Source organism: Grus americana, chromosome 1, assembly GCF_028858705.1.
Source record: "Grus americana isolate bGruAme1 chromosome 1, bGruAme1.mat, whole genome shotgun sequence".
NCBI lineage: Eukaryota > Metazoa > Chordata > Aves > Gruiformes > Gruidae > Grus > Grus americana.
This window is the reverse complement of record NC_072852.1, coordinates 16,462,991-16,485,738: the sequence shown is the minus strand read 5'-3', so window position 1 is coordinate 16,485,738 and position 22,748 is coordinate 16,462,991. Positions and strand designations below refer to the sequence as shown.

At 36.5% G+C, this 22,748-nt stretch overlaps 1 protein-coding gene across 2 annotated transcripts in view; it reads left to right on the top strand.

Annotated features, from left to right (window-relative positions):
* The window catches only part of LRRK2 (leucine rich repeat kinase 2), a 76,686-nt gene that overhangs the window by 31,445 nt on the left and 22,493 nt on the right, over nt 1-22,748 (top strand). The window contains exons 17-34 of one of the 2 annotated variants that reach the window (XM_054813956.1): nt 1,236-1,364; nt 1,451-1,621; nt 3,331-3,586; nt 3,813-4,001; nt 6,043-6,164; nt 6,935-7,004; nt 7,468-7,688; nt 8,200-8,450; nt 9,763-9,911; nt 11,598-11,688; nt 13,349-13,535; nt 13,921-14,102; nt 15,210-15,439; nt 16,455-16,582; nt 17,813-18,031; nt 20,134-20,335; nt 20,921-21,009; nt 21,988-22,175. In XM_054813956.1, coding sequence (XP_054669931.1) covers nt 1,236-1,364; nt 1,451-1,621; nt 3,331-3,586; nt 3,813-4,001; nt 6,043-6,164; nt 6,935-7,004; nt 7,468-7,688; nt 8,200-8,450; nt 9,763-9,911; nt 11,598-11,688; nt 13,349-13,535; nt 13,921-14,102; nt 15,210-15,439; nt 16,455-16,582; nt 17,813-18,031; nt 20,134-20,335; nt 20,921-21,009; nt 21,988-22,175 — 3,074 coding nt within the window. Of the gene's footprint in view, nt 1-1,235; nt 1,365-1,450; nt 1,622-3,330; nt 3,587-3,812; nt 4,002-6,042; nt 6,165-6,934; nt 7,005-7,467; nt 7,689-8,199; nt 8,451-9,762; nt 9,912-11,594; nt 11,689-13,348; nt 13,536-13,920; nt 14,103-15,209; nt 15,440-16,454; nt 16,583-17,812; nt 18,032-20,133; nt 20,336-20,920; nt 21,010-21,987; nt 22,176-22,748 lie in introns of both variants that reach the window. The other variant, XM_054813955.1, reaches the window with a different exon arrangement.

The window sequence follows — 22,748 nt, the reverse complement described above, 5'->3', positions numbered from 1 at the left end:
TCACTAGATTGTATAAGCCTTTAAAATTAAACCAATATGTTTGCCAAAGAGATGGTTTTCTTGGAGACATATATTCAGTCCAGAATATGTAAGCGTAGGTTTAGGTGTTTATCTAAGACTTCTGAGATCTGCAAACTGGAACAAATTTCTCAGTCATGGTCCATCATTCAGTCAATCTACAACCATTTAATGAAGTAACTGTCATTATAGTATTGATTGCCCTCTTTTGAAAAGTAAAAGAAAACAACTTTGTTCCCAGCCCCATCACCAGCAATAAGCTTCATGTAGGACTGCTGTATTTAAGAAGGATATTACTGGAATACTATGTCAGACTTTGGATCTACTTCTGAATATGGAAGGAGAATTCTTATTCTGCCTGAAAACACGTGTTCAGTCCTCCTTGTGTGAAAGTTCCGTTTCCTCTGCTTCAGAAGCTTTCCCTGGTTTTTGTCAGCTTCATTTTTCTAGTGGAAGGGAGCTTCCCTGTGAAATCAGCTTCCTGTGAGAGTTTCTGTGTTTCTGTTTCAGATCAATATGGGAATATCACAAGTACAGGCTCCCTTCTTTACTGCTGGTTTTCTCCCAACCCTTCCAAGTTTAGCTTAGCAACCAGTGTAGAGAGAAATCAAAATAATGTGGTGGAATAAGGAAGTTACTTAAAGTGACTTAGTCTCAATTAGGTTTGGACAAAGAGTCCGTAATTTACCCAGTTCACTCTTCTAGGTGAACTTTACTTGCAGAATCACAGGATAATTTTGGATTTCTTTTTAGTTTTTAGATAGTCCTGTTAAGTTTTTCATTTAGCCTATGTATTTTTTTTAAATTCACGGTTTACAGAGCAGCACATTGGGACAGGGGATGCATCTTCATCCCTATCTTTAGAAGGAGATTGTTTCCTCTGCGCATTTTCAGGAAATCACGAGTACGTTTGTCACTGCCCAGCAGGATGTTGTCAGATATTATGGTGCATAATTTGGTTTTTCAAAGTGTCAGTTAATATCTAAGTGGGTCAGCTAAACAAGCATGAAATTACAGCTATATAAACACAGAGACACCAGATGTTTCTGCCTCTCTCCTGGTCTTCTCCAATTTGTGAATTATTGCATGTTTAAAAGCAAGACCAAAAAAATTAAGGCACATATCTTTTGGTTGAAATTTCATTTTGTTGCACAACCAGTTTTAAAATGACACTTTTTAACACTATACTTATTTCAGTCTTCTCATTGTATTCTTAGGGATTTCATGCAATCTTGTCAATTCTTGGTTTGTCACCTTGTTTTGCAAAGCTGCTGGTACATGAATCATTTGACACAGTCATTTTCTACCAGATGTCTATGTGTTTCACTGACCAGCGAGATCGACAGGTATCTTCTCTCTTTTGACAGTTCCGCAACTGAAAAATTTTGGTGCTTTTTCTGTCCTAACTTTGGTTGTTTGTCTTCCCATTCAGTTTCAAAGCCTGTGTTGTAAATGTTTTGCTAAAATAGCTGAAAATGATGATTTAAAAAATATGATGCTGGAAAAAGCATGTATTGAGTACAACAGTATTATGGCTGAATGTTTACTTCTACTGGGAGCTGATATTAATAAGAAGACAAAGACAAACTCTTTGATCTATCAGGTAATATATGGAAATGTATATAGTTTTATTGTTTTAAAATTTGTGCTTTTGGGTTCTTTTCTCTTTTCCTGTAAGCATATATTTGGCAGAACACAGCAGCAATACCCAGTGCAACCTGTGAGTTGAGTGGTGTTAAGCATTGCTACTCCCGGTGACTCCAGGCTCAGTCTGATTGAAACACCCTTCACTTTATTGAAGCTCACTGTCACCTAGAATGTGCCTACACTGCCAGTTCAGTTCTCATGCAAGTTCACTGTAAAGTCCATGCTTTCTGATTGTTTACCCTGTTCACATGCAAACCTGGGTTCAAACAAGTACTGACTTAGCCTTAGCTTTGGAGTATTTTTGAGGAAGAAAACTTAGGCTCAGGCTTTGCAAACTCCCGGTCATTTTTTCAGAACTAGCCAGGCATAGATGGCATCAAGCCCATAAGAGCCCCGTCCATGAACTGATGTTCCAAATTTAGCTCTTTCCAAGCTCTGTGAGGCCGAAGTAGAGATGAATCAGCAGGCAGCACTGTGCACAGATAGGTTTCAGCATACTTAGTCCCACTCTGTTTTAGACCTGCAAAGAAGACTTTGCCCAAAATGCCTGCCTTGGAATGGTAGAATTTTTTTTTACTTTGTATTGTACTTAAAGATGAATATAGTCATTGGTTTTTGTGCTGATTTAACTGTTCTGGTTAGAGTTCTGACTTTTTATCAGCAGAGCTAAAGTAACATCTTGGGAATGCTTCAGTCACAATAGCTGCAAAGAGCTTTATCCAGACAGTGGCCACATCCAGAGCATCAACTATTTGAAATATGTTGGTGTCTTAAATAAGGCCATAGGCAAACATCCCATCTGGATTCAGCCATGCCAACAGAGAGGCTGTTCCCACTTGCTTAGAAGTGCTCCTTGCTAAATGTGACTGCCTTTAAAAGTTTTTCTGAGAAACAGTGTGTATTAGCACTTCTTAATTTTGCTTCAGTGCCAAAGTTTTGAACGGTCTGAAATAAGCCCACTAGTACTGCCTGAAGTGAATTAGGAAGTGTTCACTTCTGCAGGCAGAGCTGGCTGGGTGATAAAGCACAGCTGAGTTTGGAACCAACCATCCATCCATGGAGTCTGAGGTAAGCAAATCAGTGTTAGTGAACCACAATGGAAATACTGAAGTAACTGGAAGTGTTTCTAAAAAAATATTTGTAATGTTCACTATCAACACTGCTCTGTGTAGCAATGCAGGCTGAGAGATTCGAAGGAGTAAAGCTGACTGAAGCCAGTGGTCCTGAGCTCCCGAGCACCAGACAAGGCTTGATGAGTCTCACCTTTGTTGCCTGTTCATCTGATATCCAGATAACATGGCAAAACAACCCCTAAGTGTCTTTTTTCCACTGAACAGATAAATAAATGGAGTTGCCACAGACCGCATGCAATAACCAAACTACATAAATTACCATTCATTTTTGCCTGGAAACCATGTGCAGTCATGGCAGAAATTAAAATTACAGAACTCAAGCATTTGTTATATTTTGGACAAAGACTTCAGGAAAATGGGAGTTGGTACTCAAATGCCTTAGGCAGGCACATGCTCTGAGGGGTAGGGAATTGTGTAATTGGAAAAGATCCTAAAAATACAGTGAATCTGAATTTGAGACAAGTCTTTTAATGCAGTCTGAGCTGTTGTTTGAGTGGACCGCATACATTTTTTAATTGCTTTTCTCTGTTAGGTTTGTGAGAAAGGAAATAATCCTAAATTGGTGGAATTGCTATTAGCCAATGGTGCTCGAGAGCAGGATGTTCGGAGTGCTTTAACCATCAGTATAAAGAAAGGAGATAGCCAAATTGTCAGCTTGCTTTTGAAGAAGCTTAGCCTTGATGTCGCCAACAGCAGTATATGTCTTGGAGGATTTGGTATTGGGAGACTAGAACCTTCCTGGCTCATTCCTTTGTTCCCAGATAAACTTACTCCATTAAGAAGACAAAGTGAGTACATACAGAATTTGCTATGTGAAATGTGTTAATACCTCTTGATGGTACTATATAAGTGTTTTAGATCAAGACCTTCAGTTGAGGATCTCTTCATAGCATTCAGCTGGTTATAGAAGGACCGCCAAACCTTGAAAATAAATCAAGTTATTTCTGTTATTTTTTTAAAGCTATTTGCATTTCTTGGAGAATGTGCTATCTTTTTGGTTTGTTATACATACAGATGCAGGTTCTGCACTGGCAAGAATGGTGCTTAAATTCCAGATGAAGAATATTTCTGAGGATAGATCAAGAGCCTCCTCTGATCTAAACTTCTCTGAAGATGGAGTGGATAAAAACTATGACTGGAATTTCATTTCTGACCCATTAGTGGACAGTGTTTTTCCTTTGAGTGATGATATTGATAGTGAAGGTAATTGTTTTTCTTTTTATAATCCCAATCTAGTGTACCAGGGCTAGACCATAGCCAGAAATCAGTTGCTTATTTGTATTAGAGATAAAACACTTACCATGAAAAAAATACTTTTATCTAGAATTTTGTTTGGGGTAACATTGGAAAATAGTTTATGGTAAGTATGTGTTTTATCTACAAAATTAGGACCTTAAAGCATTTTATTCAGTTATTCATTTAAAATTAGTTAATCATGCATTCAATTTCTTGTAGAGAGAAAGAGTGGGATTCATCCAACCAAATTTAGCTATTGACTATTTTGATGTCTGTTTCTGAGCTATTCTCTTATGCTGCCTTTATAGTCAAAAGCAAAAAACAAGTGCTTCAAGAGCATAATTTGTCTCATCGTGAAGGCAGGTGTATTGTGATCTGGAAACCCCTGTTCCCTGGGTGGTCTGTAAATAAAGTGAACACAACTAAGTCAGGTATAAAGGAGTATATTGTTAACAAATAAAGTAGGTGAAACAAGCCCTATCCCAAAGGTACCTAAATGATTAGAAAGTGTAAATGACAAGTCTGTGTTCAGTCAATCATTATTCTTGGTAACCATGTCAGGAAATCTGAACGCCTTCAACTTAAAAAAACAGCATTTCTGTCTCTAATATCAGTAACTTAATAATATTAACAGTAAGTGGCCTTACTTCACAACATACCTTTTGTTTCTTCAGATGTCAGTGTTGTTTTAGAACTGTTAGATACTTAAAATCATCACAGATGAAGAATTTGAATTTTGGAATCAGAGAATCCTAAGGAATTCTTTTGGTTCTGTTTTGTTCTTTTCCTTTAAATCATTCAGCACCATTTTTCATTTCTGTAGGACTGTAGCACAGACACATAATAGGTACTATTTGTTATCCCACATAGCAAAGTTGTTAAGTCATATGTAAATTATGGTAGAAAAAATACAGGCTTTGCTAACAGGAGTGATTTTAGGAGTTTTGAAAGTAGCTTTATGAAGAGGAACACCAAATGGATCCAGATAACCCTAAATCACCAAAGCTAGAGTGACATTTGATGTTTCATTCTCAATAAACGTGCGAGTGCAAATTTATCTATTAAAATACAACCTTTTTCTATTTGAAAAAGTAACTTACACAGCAGTAGCACAAAGATGTGTTATGAAACATGTATAATAATCCCAACCTGCTGGAAATTTTAAATGACAAAGCATCGATGTAACAGGCTGCAAGTCATATTTGGAGCATGTCAGGGTAGGGTGGCCTATTGTTGTAGTTTAACCCCAGCCAGTAACTGAGCACCACGCAGCCACTCGCTCATTCCTCCTCCTCAAAAAGGGGATGGGGAGGAGAATGGAAAAAAACCCCTTATGGGTTGAGATAAAGACAGTTTAATAGGATAACAAAGGAAGAGAAGAAGAATAGCAGTAGTAGTAGTAGTAGTAGTAGTAGTAGTATATTATAATAATAATGATAATGAAGTGATGCACAAATGCAATTGCTCACCATATGCAGAAGGAAAAAAAAAAACCAACCTGATGCCCAGTCTGTTTCCGAGCAGCAATCCTGCCTCCCAGCTAGCTTCCCAGTTACATATGGAGCATGAGGTTTTATGGTCAGGAATATCCCTCTGGCCAGTCTGGGTCAGCTCTCCTGGCTGTGCTCTCCCAGCTTCTTGTGCACCTGGCAGGGCGTGAGCAGCTGAAATGTCCTTGACTTAGTGTAGACACTACAACTACCCAGCAACAACTGAATACATCAGTGTGTTATCAACATTATTCTCATACTAAATCCAAACCACAGCACTATACTGGCTACTAGAAAGAGGATTAACTCTATCTCAGCTGAAACCAGAACACCCATGTACTCTAAAACACATTGGCAACATTCTTGGCCTTGTGCACACACAATTGACCAGTGAGATCCTGCCAATATTGATGCTTTTGGAATGTATCTCTCCTTTGTATATCAGCATCTATATTACACTTTCATTGTAAATACATTTTCTTACTTATCAGTCCTTCTGTGTTATTGCTTTGTACTAGGAAGCGAAGGTTCACTTTTTACAAAAAAGAAGTCCAATTCCATTACAGTTGCTGACTTATATTGTAGGGAAATGGCATTTCAAAGAGGTTCTCCTACTTTGCCGCGACATTCCTACTCTGTGGTAAGTCAGATCCTTATTCATTCCAGGCTTCTTACAAGTCCATCTGTGTTGCCTACAGCAAAATTGTTAATAATCAAGTGTTAGGAAAGGTCATGTAACCATATGGGCTCTTGTCACACTCTTGCCATTTAGTATTTCCTTCTGTTGCTGTGCAATTACTGTGCTCTGGATCACTGTACAGATGAGAGTTTATTTCAGCAAAAATTTATGATCAATAAAAAGTACATGTTCTTGTGAATTGCTCAGATTTCCAGTCTGATATTCGAGATACAGAAACTGTGGGCCTATTCACAAAGACTTAAGTACCTTTTAGTGAAGCTAATCTTCAGAATGCTACTGTGATTAATGAAGAGACCAATTCTGCAAGAAGACCTAAGAGGACAAATTGGTGGAAAGTCAGGTTCCTTTGAAAGGAGCTTGTCTCTTTCCATTGACTGTAAAGGGAAACTGGAGAGACTGGCTTCCCTAGAGAAAGTTATTTTTTGTAATATCCTGCTCCATCCTGTCACCCCACCTTAAAGAAAGTCATTTTAGGTTGCCAGAAAATGCACTACTTCCATTGCACTTTAAATCTACTGTTCTTTCATATTGCATGGATCAGTAAGTCTCATAAAGATGTGACCTATTGTTATTTTTTGTTGAAATGTACACTTTCTTTGTGTTCCCCTGGAAGTTGTGATAAAAAGAAACCACAATAAAAAGAAATTTACTGAATTCAGATATCTGCATATGTCCGTAACTGTTTTTTGTTTTTTTCTGGGATTTTCCAGGGACCTGGCTCAGATTATGAACCATTAATGAAACAAAGAAGAAAATTCTTGCCTTCAGATGAATCCCCCAGTAAGTAAACTATACATTTTAACATATATAACATATTTTTCGTCTGTAATGCTTTCACAAGTGTAGCATGCAAAGATTTCAGTCAGATTATATATTTATTTACAAAGACGAGGATATGTTTTGGAAATACTACAGTGGAGTACAAATAATGCATAAATAGAGATTATTTTTTTTCCCTTGGCTTCACAAATAATTTATGTAGAATTAAACAGGCAATGAAATTTCATGAGTGCCTTTGTTAGCTTTCAAAAGCTACGTCTGTTGTGCAGTGCATAAGCATCCATCTCTTCCCTACTGTCTTATAAATTTCTGTCTCTTAATAGAAGTCTTCATGGATTTGGATCTTAACCAATATCCAAACATTTGCTGTCTTCTGCACCTTTAGATCCCAAGTTGATTGATGTTAATTTAAATTACGTGATGAATGGAATCATGCTATTTTTCCATGTTTTTATTTTAATAGAAAGCATCTCAAAATTTTCACCACATATAAGACCATCAGACAGTCTTTCTTCATTGATCTCAGAGAAAGAATATATTAAATCATTAGATCTTTCATCAAATGAGCTGGAGAACATTGATGCCATCAGCCAGAATAGCTGCTTAATTAGTCATCTGGAACATCTTGAGAAACTGGAGCTCCACCAAAATGTTCTTACAAACATTCCAGAACAACTGTGTGAAGTAATTCTGCATAATTTTATGTAATACAAGTTGAGATTACTTACAATAAATTGTTTGTCTCTAACAATGTACCCATAACAATATTACTCTTGAATATGGGTGTATATTTTTGCATGCTTCATACATTCACTCAATTTTCATTCAGTGGATTTATGTTCAGCTAAAAATAAAACTATTTTCATGGAACTGTTTGAAGTCATTTACTGCAGAGAACTGCTTTAGGATGTGTTATATTGAGTAACATAATGTAAATGGAACCAAGAGCTGCAGGCAATTCCTGTCTCTTAAATTTTATGAAACTGAGCTAATTAATTTTGAAGAATGCTTTATATTTTATTCTGTAACAGTAATATTACAGGTTACATTGATAAGATTGCTATTTGCTGCTATTTCTCCTAGTGAGAGAAATATAAGGAAATTAATAAATTGTATAAAATATAACTCCATTTAAAACCCATGAATTCATGTTTTCATTTAACTTTTTAAAAAACAAATTATCCTTCTCTTTCAGAACTTGAAATGCTTGACTTACTTGGATTTGCACAGTAACCGATTTACTTCTTTTCCAACGTATTTACTGAAAATTAATTGTCTTGCAAATCTTGATATCTCTCGAAATGACATTGGACCTTCCTTTACTTTGGATCCATACCTCAGATGTCCAACTCTAAAGCAACTTAATCTTTCTTACAATCAGCTGGTGTGCACTCCTGAATTTCTTACAAACGTTGCTGAAAATCTGGAACAGCTACTGCTAGAAGGGTGAGTAGCATTAGTAAATGGACTGTAGCATAGCAAACATAACAGAAAATAATATATTTGTCATCCAGAATGATGACTGTTACAGAGCAGAAGGGATTGTTTAGTCAGCAGTGAAACACTGACATTATCTTCCAAATGTGTAAATTCCTAGAGATTTCAGTGTTGTAGTGCAAATGAAATCAGGACAACAAAGTACATGAGAATATCTGTGGGCCTTGATAGAATCTAATAGTATTGCAGTTTCAGTAACACACTAAAAATGTTGTAGTTCAGCGTTTTCCTACTGCCATACTATTCATCCACAGGACTGTCTGTGTTGTCTAACATACTCAAATAGGTTTTCTGTATACAGAATACAGTTTCCACTGTATTTCGAATTCACCAGAGGTTTTTTGGAAGTATGATTTGTGGAATCGCATTTATTGGTATGGATATGTTTTAAATGACAGAAGCAGAGAAAATACATAATTTTTTGTGTACCAAAACCATATTTTTATCATATTTGTTAGTGAATGAGATAATTCATACCTATACAAAATTCTTAAAAATGCTATTATTGATAGCTCTGTAAACTGCAGATACTATCTCATTCATCTCCCATAATTTATTTTAAATCAGATGATGATATTTTTTACACAGAAGTTCACACAGAATCAAGATAGCAACATATGTAACTAAAGCAAGCAGTATTAAATATGTGAATCAAATTTACAAAAGCAATGTTTTAAATTCAAAATCCTGTTGCATTTCTTCATTAGCTTTATTTTGAACTTCATTAGCAATATTGCCCTTGCAAAACAGTGCTGTGTGGTTCTTTTATCTCTGTGTTTTCAGGATCTTTGTCTCTTTCTGGTGCTTTTCTTCCCAGAATACATTGTTTGTAACATTATATACTCATCCTGAATTGTATCCCCTATATGGAATTCCATTCTTTCTTTTTTAGATTGGTAGTCATTCTGTGATTATAATCCTGCAAACACATATCTTTAGAAAACAGAACTATTCACAAATGCAGCAGTCCTCTGTGTGTGGAATTGAATTGCAGTATGTAATCAGGAAATGACACTTTGTAATACATTCTGAATTTTGTTCTACAAATTAATTAAAACAATCTTAATATCAGTCATGTTATTCCATGTTGCCACATGTACCAGTATTTTTGCTGACTGGTCAGTCTTTATATAGATAAAAGTCTTATTTTTGGTTTACCAGTGTAAGGATAGCATTGTCAGCTCAATACTCTTTACTCTCACTTTTGAGCTAATAGTTTCTGAATAAAACATGGAGTATTTTTTTCTTCTTGTTGTCACAGAAACAAAATTTCATGCTTATGTTCACCCATATGCTTGAAAGAACTGAAAATTTTAAACATTAGTAAGAACAATATTTCATCCCTTGCTGAGAATGTCTTCACGGGTTGTACAAAACTGGAGCAGTTCAACGCCAGGATGAATGCTCTTGGTAAGTATCTGTGAAAATAGGATCCACCTTCTAGAAACCATTCCAAGTCACAGAATCCCTCCGCCAACAGCATTTGGAGTCTTGGGAGAACAGATCCTCTACAGAGGAATCTGGACAGGCTGGATCCATGGGCCAAGGCCAACTGTACGAGGTTCAACAAGGCCAAGTGCCGCGTCCTACACTTGGGTCACAACAACCCCAGGCAACGCTACAGGCTTGGGCAAGAGTGGCTGGAAAGCTGCTCGGTGGAAAAGGACCTGGGGGTGTTGGTCGACAGCCAGCTGAATATGAGCCAGCAGTGTGCCCAGGTGGCCCAGAAGGCCAACAGCATCCTGGCTTGTATCAGACATAGTGTGGCCAGCAAGACTAGGGCAGTGATCGTGCCCCTGTACTCGGCCCTGGTGAGGCAGCACCTTGAGTACCGTGTTCAGTTTTGGGCCCCTCACTACAAGAAAGACATTGAGGTGCTGGAGCGTGTCCAAAGAAGGGCAACGAAGCTGGTGAAGGGTTTGGAATACAAGTCTGATGAGGAGCGGCTGAGGGAACTGGGACTCTCTACAACTACCTGAAAGGAGGTTGTAGTAAGGTGGGGGTCCGTCTCTTTTCCCAAGAAACAGGTGATAGGACAAGAGGAAATGGCCTCAAGTTGTGCCAAGGGAGGTTTAGTTTGGATATTAGGAAAAATTTCTTCACCAACAGGGTTGTCGAGCACTGGAACAGGCTGCCCAGGGAAGTGGTGGAGTCACCATCCCTGCAGGTATTTAAAAGAGGTGTAGGTGTGGTGCTTAGGGACATGGTTTAGTGGTGGACTTGGCAGTGGCTAGGTTTACAGTTGGACTCAATGATCTTAAGGGTCTTTTCCAACCTAAATGATTCTAAGTATTACCACACTATATCCAGCGTTGTCTTCTGAATAAGATAGAATGATTCATTTGCCTGAACACAGGTGTCATTTGAGATGCCCTGAAGTATCTCACTTGGCTTACAGCTTCTGGTCCAGAAAAAGCAGGTCTTCCATAGCTCCTATGTTGTATCTCCAAGCCATGTGTAGATAGCTCAGGTACCACAGGGCAGATCACCTTCACTAGAACCCAGTGTTTAAGCAGTTGAGTTCAGAGTGCTTCAGTGGCTTAACATATTTTATGCAAAGGTGTCAAAATTACATACATGAGATTTATGAATCCTGATGAAACTGCAGGAGTTCATAAGTTACTGTCAGAATTTATGTCTGTCTTCAAGACATAAAATCCTCTATTTTGAAATTATTGTCACAGTATTTCAGAATTAAATGCAGCTGAACCATCAGAGTCATTTTTATATGCATAAGACCCACCACTCACTGGGTGAGTTATGGGAATGTTATGTATACTGGCAATACAGTAAAATGTAAGTAAGATTATTTCAGTGTTTAATACCAATATGAGATGAAGTATAGTAGTATGTCATGTGATAAAAGCCAATACATTAACTCGGTTCTAAACTTCTTTCATTTTGGGAGTTTAGTTTTAAATAAGCTTTTAAAAAAAAGATTCAGATTCTGCCTTTGATAGCTTGTACAAAGACCTGTGTATAGAAGATGATAGACTGACCTTTTAGTCTGTCTTTGATTTTAGAAAATTCCAGTCTAAAAATAATTTAAACAGTTCTGAAAAGTAATAGGATTATCCTCTTTTTCTGCTCTAGAAGTAATACCTGACTTGTCATCCAGCATAACAAGCTTAAAATTATCCCAAAATCGTTTTATTAATGTTCCAGAAGCAATTCTTCTATTACCACAGTAAGTTATTATTTTATTTATCAAAGTTAATGTCAAGTTCTTGATGAAGAAAATCTGTTGGCAAGACCTTTGTTAAGCAGAAAATTCTTCATGTTTTACTGATTGTAAGGAAATCTTCTCTAACAGGTTAAATCCAAAAGTTAGTAGCTTTTAACTGAAGACAAATCAGTCACATTTTCTTCATTATTTTGAGAAATTCTGTTCCTCAGATTCAAATTATTATTATTATTATTATTATATTGAAAATATGTTGTTTGACTGCTGAAGCTGACAATTCTTGCTGAGAAGATCAGAATGAATTTATTTTCTTGACACCAACAGTAAAAAGATATTGGCATTTTTTCCTTTTTAATAAGTTTTGCAGACTTTTGCACAAAGCTACTGAGATTAGTTTTTCACTTCCCAATTATCACAAGATATTTATTCTCAAAGAATGAAACTTCCTCTAGATGGTATTGTGATAAAGATGCATGTGACATTTATTTTGCTATACCTTCAAAGCATTACTCATGTGAAAATCAGACTTCTGCTTTTTTTTAATAGAAGTTACTGACCTTAACAGGTCACTAGAATCAGATTGTGGAAGGAGTGCTTGGTAGGGATGATCAAATCAGTTATCTGATAAATGTGGGTAGATGTGAGTGCTGATGGCACCACGGGGAGGGCAGATCCACAGATTTGTGAGCTTACATTAATCAAATTTACATAGAGCATGTCATTATTAACATGATATTACACTGTTTCAGCATGCTAACGTAATGGATGTGCTGAAAAAGGTGCAGCTTTCAGTTTCTACATCTCCCAGCCCAGACAAATCAATAAGGAGTTGCATGGATTTTTTGCATGCTTCATGTTCTGCAGTAACATGAACAGCATATATGTCCAACAGCTGACTTACAGAAATGAAATGTTCTTTTTTATGTAGTTCTTAAATACATGTGTAGTTGAACTATATAATTGATGCACATACATGAATTTACAAACATATATTCTTAGAAACATTCTGATAAAAGAGTGAGGTATCCATACCATCTGATGTTAGTCTCCTACGTTAGGAGCAAGAAAGAGAGCAGTTCAGATCACATAGTGACACTCCATAGTTTGTAAGTGGAGTCTTGGATTCTAGAAAGTCAGTAATACCAGGAAGTTTTCCATTGTTTTTTTTTAATTTGAAATTTATAAAAAAGCATATGAAAACACATATTAGTATTAAGTTAGATTGCAATTAACTTTTTAAATATATTTATTCTAGTAAGATAGACATTGCATATAACAGTGTACTCCATGGTCCTGCACTCAACTTGTAACTGGAATTCTGAGCTAAACTCTATTCTCTGTTACCTGGCTATAAATGTATATTAACTACTTTTTACAGCTGAGTTACTGAATATTTGCACTACAGGAGTGTGAACTGTATTTATCTGTGTCTTCTACTAATCTAAACAGAGGTAATGAAGACCTACTTATAATATCTTAATTGCTTTTGCTTATAGTAGTAATTCTCTATCTTCTTCTATCTACATTCCTGTCAGAAAACTGTCTGTTCTGATCGCTAATCCATTTGTTTATTTATTAAAAAGTTAATACAGTTCCAGTAAATCTCAGTTGGTTTTTTTTTTTCATTTGCTAACGTTTCTCTTTTTTATTTTCATGTTTTTAGTTTGCGATCAGTAGATTTAAGCCAAAACAAGATCATAAGCCTGCCTGGACCAATGCATTGGAAATCATTAAACTTAAGGGAGCTGTTATTTAATCATAATCAGATAGACATCTTGGACTTGAGTGAAAAGGCATGTGCGTGGTCTAGGCTAGAAAAGCTACACCTGTCCCACAACAAGTTAAAGGAGGTAAAGTGTAAGATTCTACCTAAAGAAAATGAAATCGCTTTTCAATTGAATGCAATTTTTCAAAGTTCATTTGATTTTTGTGTCACCTCTCATATCATTGTAAATTCTATTAGTAAACTGTAAGTGCACATAGTACTCCCTGTGAATGAAAATCACCATATTCTGTTAAGCTTTTCTGTCTGGAATGTGTCATATAATCAGTTTGTATAATGAATTAATTATGAGGTCCTTTGCCTATTAGTGTGGGATATTAGGCCTGTTTATTAAAAAAAGTTGAACTACAGCAGTAAAAATAATGCCTAGTTTTGTTAAATATTTAATGTAGTCATGCTCGTACTTTTTTTTTTTTAATGTTTAATTGCCCATTAAATGTTCATTTATTTAGATTCCTCCTCAGATTGGCTTCCTAGAGAACTTGACTTCTCTGGATGTAAGTCATAATCCCGATTTGAGATTCTTTCCAGATGAAATGGGAAGACTGTCCAAAATCTGGGATCTTCCTTTGGAAGGACTCCATCTTAATTTAGACTTCAAACATGTGGGATGCAAAGCCAGAGACATTATCAGGTTTGTTGCCCTGTTGTCCTTTAATATTCTTGTTTTGCTTTCTGGGGATACGCAGTAAGCATTAAGAAAACAACATATCCCTTTGAACAGATGTGATGGTTTTTTGTATGAAATCCAGCATGCTACTCTATGGAAGGTATCATAACATATCATATCATATCAACACATAGACATAAAATAGATTATAGTGATTTAGACTATAATAGAATGTCATGGTTTAACCCCAGCCAGCAACTAAGCCTCATGCAGCCGCTCGCTCGCTCCCCCTTGCAGCAGGATGGGAGAGAGAATCAAAAGGCTAAAAGTTGGGTTGAGATAAGAACAGTTTAATAGGTAAAGTCACGCACGCAGGCAAAGCAAGACAAGGAATTCATTCCCCACTTCCCATGGGCAGGCAGGTGTTCAGCCGTCTCCAGGAAAGCAGGGTTCCGTCATGTGTCATGGTGACTTGGGAAGACAAACACCATCACTCTGAACATCCCCCTTTCCTTCTTCTTTTCCAACTTTATATGCTGAGCATGACGTCATATGGTATGGGATATCCCTTGGGTCAGTTGGGGTCAGCTGTCCCGGCTGTGTCCCCTCCCACCTCCTTGTGCACCCCCAGCCTCCTCGCTGGTGGGGTGGTGTGAGAGGCAGAAAAGGCCTTGGCTCTGTGTAAGCACTGCTCAGCAGTAACAAAACCATCCCTGTGTTACCAGCACTGTTTTCAGCACAAATCCCAAACCTATCCCTACACCAGCTACTGTGAAAAAAATTAACCCTGTCCCAGCCAAAGCCAGCATATAGTGTTACTTCTTGAACTTTGTGCTTCTATAAACCATGCAAAAGTGGTGCTTACCAATTACTTCTGTTTCTTGTGTTCCCAATGCATTGCACAGAGCACATTTTTGGGTAATTACAAAACAAAAAAAAAAGACATTCTGAATTAAGCTTTGACTTTCAAATCAGAAATTAGAATAGACTGTTAAAATCCTAGTAATATCAAACAGATACTGAAAATTTGTGGAAAATGTTATGGTTTTAGATTTTTTCCTTGGTCTTGTGTTCTGTTGATATTTTTCTTTATTATACACTTCTGTGAATTCTGCAATTTTTTTATGCCAGATTTCTTCAACAAAGACTGAAGAAGGCTGTACCTTATAACAGAATGAAGCTCATGATTGTTGGGAACACTGGCAGTGGGAAAACTACCCTGCTACAACAACTAATGAAATGCAAACGAACAGAATTGGGCTGTCCAAAAGCTACAGTAGGCATTGATGTAAAAGACTGGATCATTCAAGGAAAAGGCAAAATGAAGAAAGAGCTTATATTAAATGTGTGGGATTTTGGAGGTATTTCAAGAGCTTATTGTCCTGTAATATTGTCTTTTCTAACACATTAATGCATTACTTACTTATTCTTAGAGTCATCATGTGAAATTTCAAATTGTGGACAGTGGAATCATACACGCTTATATCAAAAGTCAAGTGACCACTTACAAATTCATGAATTCTGTAAATTGGCAGCTAATCCCTCAAATTTAATATAAAGCTTCAGGAATTTCTCATCACCAAATGTAGTCTGACCACTCATTTCAACCATAGTACTCTAGAACTGTCATTTCAGAATAGTAAGAGACAGCTTGTAATCTCTAGAAGAATAATCTTCCACTCAAGTCTGTTTCTCCCTTTTATAGTCTGGGTCTCTAGGCTCTCCATTATCACTGTTTTGTAAGGTCACAGAAAACAAAGCGCTTAAGAGGAGTCTTCAAACTTTGGGCTTTCGGAAAACTTTCTAAGCTTGGGGACTCCAGGAGCACTTCTAAAATTCAAGGGTATTTTAGGCTTCAAACATTGGTCCATGGTCATTTAAATACGTCACATATATCACAGTGGATAGGCACAGAAGAACAGCGTTCAAGCTGGATGTCCAGCTTCAATTATGAATTCAAGTGCTTAATCACATGAACTTGGGAGTCTTATTTTGAAGTTGCTGAAAGGATAGGAAAAAGGGAGGGAAGAAAGAAGGAAGGGAAGGAAGAGGTGAGGGAAAAATTAAATACTGGAGTTTTAAAAGAATCACAACCTTTCAAGTTGCCTTTGCAGCAATGATATTTATCCATTTGTTAAATCTTACACTTCTTGATTAAAACTAGCTTACATATTTTAACACTACACTTCAGTCAATGAGCTACCACAGAGTACCCATCTAAAATTCATAGTTATTACAGGTTTCCTGCCAATTTAGATAATTTTCTGTAAGCATGAATTTCATTTGTGGATTAGTGATCTGAGAATAAGTGTTCTGCTGCCTTTTTGTGATCTAAAGATGTTCAGTGAGAGAACAGTGGAAATTTTTTATCATTAGGACAAGAAGAGTTCTACAGTACCCATCCTCATTTTATGACCCAAAGAGCTTTATATCTTGCTGTTTATGATCTCAGCAAAGGACAAGCAGAGGTGGATGCTATGAAGCCATGGCTTTTTAACATCAAGGTAAGCCATAGATATGTACAAGGTGGCATTTCACTTCCCAGGGAGCTGTTGGTGAACAGCAAATTAACCACAAATATTTGTAGAGAGGGGAGGAGAGAAACTCTTAGATGAAACAAGAGCTGAAATATATCATATATAGGATATGAAAATATTTGTAGACATACAAAGACATGATCAGCACCATTTTGTACTTAAAATGGTACAGAGTGATGTGCAAAAGAATAGTTTGTATGTTCTGGTATGTATCAGTTCAATATTTTGAACTGATAAGAAAGGGGTAGTGTTAAAGGGATGACAAGTTAAACCTGCTTTTTATTTAACAGCATTGCAAATTCTAGGGAAATCAGAATATGACTAATTTAAAACTGACTAGATGCAGGTTTGAAATTGTGCTGTTAAGTGTATGCTTAGCATCCTATTGTTAATAGGAATTATTCCAAGACTATGGTAGGGAAATTGGTCTGAGAATCTGCCTATATATTTTTCTTTTACTCTAAGTGTTTTATTTTCATTTGATGGAATCACACCATGGTGAGAATTACTTGCCTTTTCCTTTTGTATGATGGTTACCCATGGCTGGACAATGCAATTAGATCAAGATTGTGTATATTGATCCTGTTCGTTAAACTTTTTCACTCTTCACCTTGAGCAGTGATACAGGACAGAGAGTTACAGTCAGTTTAGTGTTGATGAAGACCGTTTCTGATGTGTTCTCCTTTGCTGTGCAATACTTGCTGGTGTTTCATTGCTGCACTGTTCTGATGACAACTAGCAGAGTACCCTTTGCTCTTCCATTTTGTTGGGTGTTTTTAATGAAAACTGCAGGTGTCCGTCTATTTTACTGACAATGTTACTAATCTGCAAAGTATGAGATCCAGATCTACACTACTTCCTTTTAGAAAAAGCTGTCTTTTTAGTATTTCTATTTCAAAATAGACTGCTCTATTTTAAAAAATATGTTTTGTATTTATAGGCCGATGCATTTTTACTTCCTTATCCAGTCAAGGCTGTTACATGGCATTGCGATTTAAACTTACTCTGAATAAAGACATGGAATAGTATTTCAGATTTCAAACTTATTTAAAAGAGATATGTTTAAAGAGGGATAAACAGTTGCTTTTTTGATTGTGCAGATTATTTTGACTAAAGTGATCACATTTTTTGTGGATATAAAACAATAACATCAACATTCACTATTGAGTTAATCGACTATATGGCTCTTACTAACAGGCTCGAGCTTCAACATCCCCCGTCATTCTTGTTGGCACTCATTTAGATGTTTCTGGTGAAATGCAACGTAAGGCCTGCATGAGTAAAATTACTAGAGAGCTGTTGAATAAGCGAGGCTTCCCAGCAATCCAAGATTATCACTTTGTGAATGCTACAGAAGAATCTGATTCCATTATCAGACTTCGGAAAATCATAATAAAGGAGAGTCTTCATTTCAAGGTGAGCTGCATACAGTTTGTAATGTTGAAAATGTTCTAGTTTTAGTTAAATAAATACATTTTTAAACATTAATTAAACACACAATTAAATACATTTTAGTGTGATACCTTCTATAAAATGCAAAATAATGAAGGAGAATCACCAGTTTTATTTTCATTTCATTTTCTACCAAAAAAAATCAACGTATTAAAAATCTCAGCTAAGGCTTGTTTTCAAACACTAAGGCCATAAATAGAATATTTAATTAAAAACAGACCAACTTTTTCTTACAAAGAAATCTGATCAAAAACTGTTTTTTGTTGGATGGCAACATTTAATTGCAACAATAATTACTGCAAGATTTCAGGGGACCAGGAAATAAGATTTTGTGATTTCTGAAAGCCAACTAATTCTCCATTTACTGATTTCCTTTTACATAGTGTGAAAATATTCCTAGAAAGAGGAATAGTGAATTAAAGCAGGAAAAGAAGACCACTAAGACTGAGTGATCCTCCTAAACAGGACAATCTGCACTGGTAGTTTTGTGGTCTCCAAAGTCATCCCTGCCACTCACTCCATGCTGTCTCCTTAGCCACAGCATGAAGCTCTCTAAGCTGTCTAAGTGAGAATGACCAGTATGAGGAGACTAGCCCAGGCATGGAGCTTACAGGAAGACAAGATCCAATCTGTAACAAAAAGAATATACATTATCAATCATGTTATCTTAGGAGAAGAGTCACAGATCACTCAAACAAACAGACCTGATATAGTAGTTAGTTTATGGAGTTCTAATCCATAAATTTAGATATGCTAAATATTTAATAACTACAGGTAGATTGGTGGTCAATACTATTTACTACACTTAAAGTTACTATGGAATACAAAAATTATCATATAAGCTTATTATATGTTACCTTAAATGTTACATGCATGCAAAAAATGTCACTTACCAACCCATCAATGTCTGGTGTCAGGTAAGGGATCTCTCAGCCTCGAGAGGTAACCTTGAGAGGCGTCTCTACTCAAAGGGAGATCCACGCAGCCAGCTGCTATGGAGGGAGAGCTCAACGGACCCGGATGGCTGCAGATATTTAGTCGTTGGTTTGTAGTTAGATTTTCTGCTGTGTTAATGCAGTTTCAGACACTTACCAGCCCAGTCTCCAGTCAAACTGGTTTTTTTTTTTTTTTTGTTTTGGTGCCATGTTCTCACCGATAGCCTCACACAATGGGATTAACTTCAGTTAGGCTTACTTCCTGGGCATCTGCCCAGACCAAAGTTCAGTTATTTCAAACAGGAGTGCATTCGTCACACCTTTATAGTGTCATAACATGTTAAAGAGAAAAGGTGATGTCCTGTGCTACTGAAGTCAATGGCAGAACTTGTTGTTTGATGTTTAACTTTTTTGAGAGGAAAATTACACACTAAGAAGACAATTTGGAAATGTTGGGAAAATTGTTTCCCATTTCCTCAAAAATAATGACTATGTCAGCACCCATGGAGAATGAAAAACCTGGTCGGGTGCTAGCTAATACCAAAGGTCAAAGGATGTTTCCAGGAAGGAGCTCAGCCTCAGGGAACAGAGGCAGAGCACCCCACGGTGTTTCCCTTAAGTGTCACTAACCTGGCCAAATTTATTTCTTCCTCTCCTCTTGTCCACTGACTATCAGCAGTGGAGACTTTGAATTGAGCTACTGACCTTTTCCTCCCAGTTTATCTAAAGACATATCTAGAGATATTACAGATTACATGAGGTATAATTTTTTTATTCAGTTGCCTATTGTCTTGTGTTAACCTGAGACCTATGACATCATCTGTTCACACAGTGAATATTTTCCTTTTACTTCAAATCAAAGCTTCTCTTTGAACTTCTCAGACATCCCTTATTTTATGTACATGTAATATGGAAATATTTTCTTCTTTGAGTATTCATCTATAGAAAGACATTCATATTATAATTCTGAAAGAAGAATTAGTTACATCTACCTTTCAGAAGCTATGTTAGTCAATAAATGAGTGTTCTTGTTCCTTCTTGCTGGTACTGTTGAGTCGCATCTTAGTTTTATTGTCTACATTTCACATGAATAAATTAATATGTTTAAGATTATTATTCTTAATTATACAGATCAGAGATCAACCAGTGGTTGGTCAGCTAATTCCTGACAGCTACCTGGAGCTGGAGAAGAGAATTTTGCTGGAACGTGAAAATGTCCCAGTTGAATTTCCTGTGATTGATCAGAAACGCTTACTGGAACTGGTACAAGAAAGCCAGTTACAGTTGGATGAAAATGAACTCCCTCACGCAATTCACTTTCTGAATGAATCGGGTAAAATATTACCTTCAATCTATATTTGTTAGTGCTTTGTTGCAAATCTGCAGCAGACAGACTTGTATGCATTTTCAAATCTCACACAAGGTTGCCACAAAGTGCTTAAGCTTGGGTAACGTTAGTTTGATAATTCAGGTTATTGGGTCATAAAGGAATTCCATGATATAAAGGATCACTACTGTAACAATTTATATGTCTTACCCCTTGATAACATCATACCTGCTGGTTTGACAGCACAGTCTCTGAAGAAAGATGCAATTGCTATAATAGCTTGAATAGCGGTTAGGTGAATATATGTAACAGCTTATCTTAGTGCCATACAGATAATAAACCACACAGCATAGCTGCTTGGCAAAAACCCAAGTCAGATTACAAATCTAACAAAACATCTGAAAATAAAGCTGAACAAACCATGATTTTATTCTATTCTCCTGAGATATTGAGATAAATTCAATAGCTGTATTTATTATTCAAATTGCTTATGTCAAGTAATGTAAGAAAAACTGCTCAGACTTGGGGGGTTTATTCTGCTTAATATGGAGCTTCAGAAATGCATTGCTAATTATAACATTCTTTGCACAGGTGTACTCCTTCATTTTCAAGACCCAGCACTACAGCTAAGAGATCTGTATTTTGTAGATCCTAAGTGGCTATGTAAAATCATGGCACAGGTTAGACTCCAATTACTTTTTTTATCTACATTCATGGAACTTCTTCCCCTCTCTGCAACCGCTGTAACTTATTAGTGATTCTTCTTCACCATTTCTTTCCTGTTTCATGATCTAGAATTTTCTCAGTGCCCAGACTGGTTTACCTGGCTCTTTCTGTTTTCTTTGTTTTCTAGACAACTTTCTGTCTCAGTAGTTCTATGTTCTTAAGCAGTAATGTCCAATATCATTTAAACTACACCAGACACAAAAATACACGTAGAATAGAAAAACCCCAGGGATGCAAAGTAATCCTGCAACATGTTTGAGAGGTTGAAGTGAAAGCTGGAACTTCAGATTAAAGTAGTAAGAATGGGGGAAGAAGGGTCATTGTGTGCTTGGTACTGATTGCAGAGGAAAGTGAGTGATAGGGATTCACATGCTGGGGCAGGAGAGTAGAAGACTGACTGCTTAAGTGAAACCATCATTGATATGTTGATCTAGAAACACTCTAAACTTTTTTTTATGTATTCAGATTTCCTAACCTCAAACTTTATCTTCCATTCAGTGCAGGAAATGGGATGGCAAAAATCTAAGTTTGAGCCCTTAAAGATGGTGGGATTAAGAGTGAGAAAAGACCGAGGAGATCGTGTTGTCAGTACCAGTATGCCTGTGTGAAGTGCTGATATGAAAAATTACTGTACATAGGCTCCTTTCAGAGAACACTTTCACTCATTAACTTGTAGAATAAATTTCCATGTAACATGGAACAGTGAAAGCTACTGAAGAATAGTAACACACTAGTGGCTTGGACAGGTTAAATTTTTTCACTGCTGTCTTCTTGCTGGCTAGCATTATAGAAATGTTTGGTTTCACTGTGAAATGGAATCCATTTTTTCCCATAAACAATATGCTACCAAATATTTCAGGGAACAAAGTTTGTCAGGAAAATGCAATCTAATGATGACTGTACACCTGAAATTGTTTTACTTTTTTTGAAAGATTCTGACGGTGAAAGTGGAAGGCTTTTCTAAATATCCTAAGGGAATTATAAAGCGTTCAGATGTGGAAAAGTTCCTTTTAAAGAAGAGCAAGTTTCCTAAGATTTACATGTCACAATACTTTAAGCTTCTGGAAAAGTTTCAGATTGCTTTGCCATTAGGAGAGGATCAACTACTAATCCCAAGCAGGTAAGCAAAGGGCTAAACCCACAAATGAGAGCCATAGAGATCAATCAAAACAGAAACCTCCTATCAGGCTAGCTAGTTTAACTGACCATCAAAGCAATTTGGTATATGAAAGCATGATATATACTTAGTACGCTACATTTTAGTAAATGCTTTCACAGACATGTTAAGCAGATCTTGTAGCAGATAAAGTTTACATCATATTAGCGTGGTGGGTAAATGGAATCTATAAATGATAGAATGCTTTATGAGGATAATATTTCTTTTACAGTTGGCCATGCTTTGAGACTACAGCAGGAAGGTCATAATTTAGCTTTACATTGCAGTGTGCCATCATTACAGATATTTATTGCAATATAATAGATAACCATGAATTTCTATAGCCTATTTGCTTGGAATGAGAATCAGTCAAGTTACTGAGAGACAGTATTTCTTCCAAACAGTCTAGTTATTAAATGTGGTGACAAAAAAGTGTTTAGAATTCGAATGCAGTCTTTTTGCTTTATCTGAAGCAGGTATAACACAGTTTCTCTGCCTCAGTTATAGATTTCCCTAATGTGTTTAATAATGCTTATT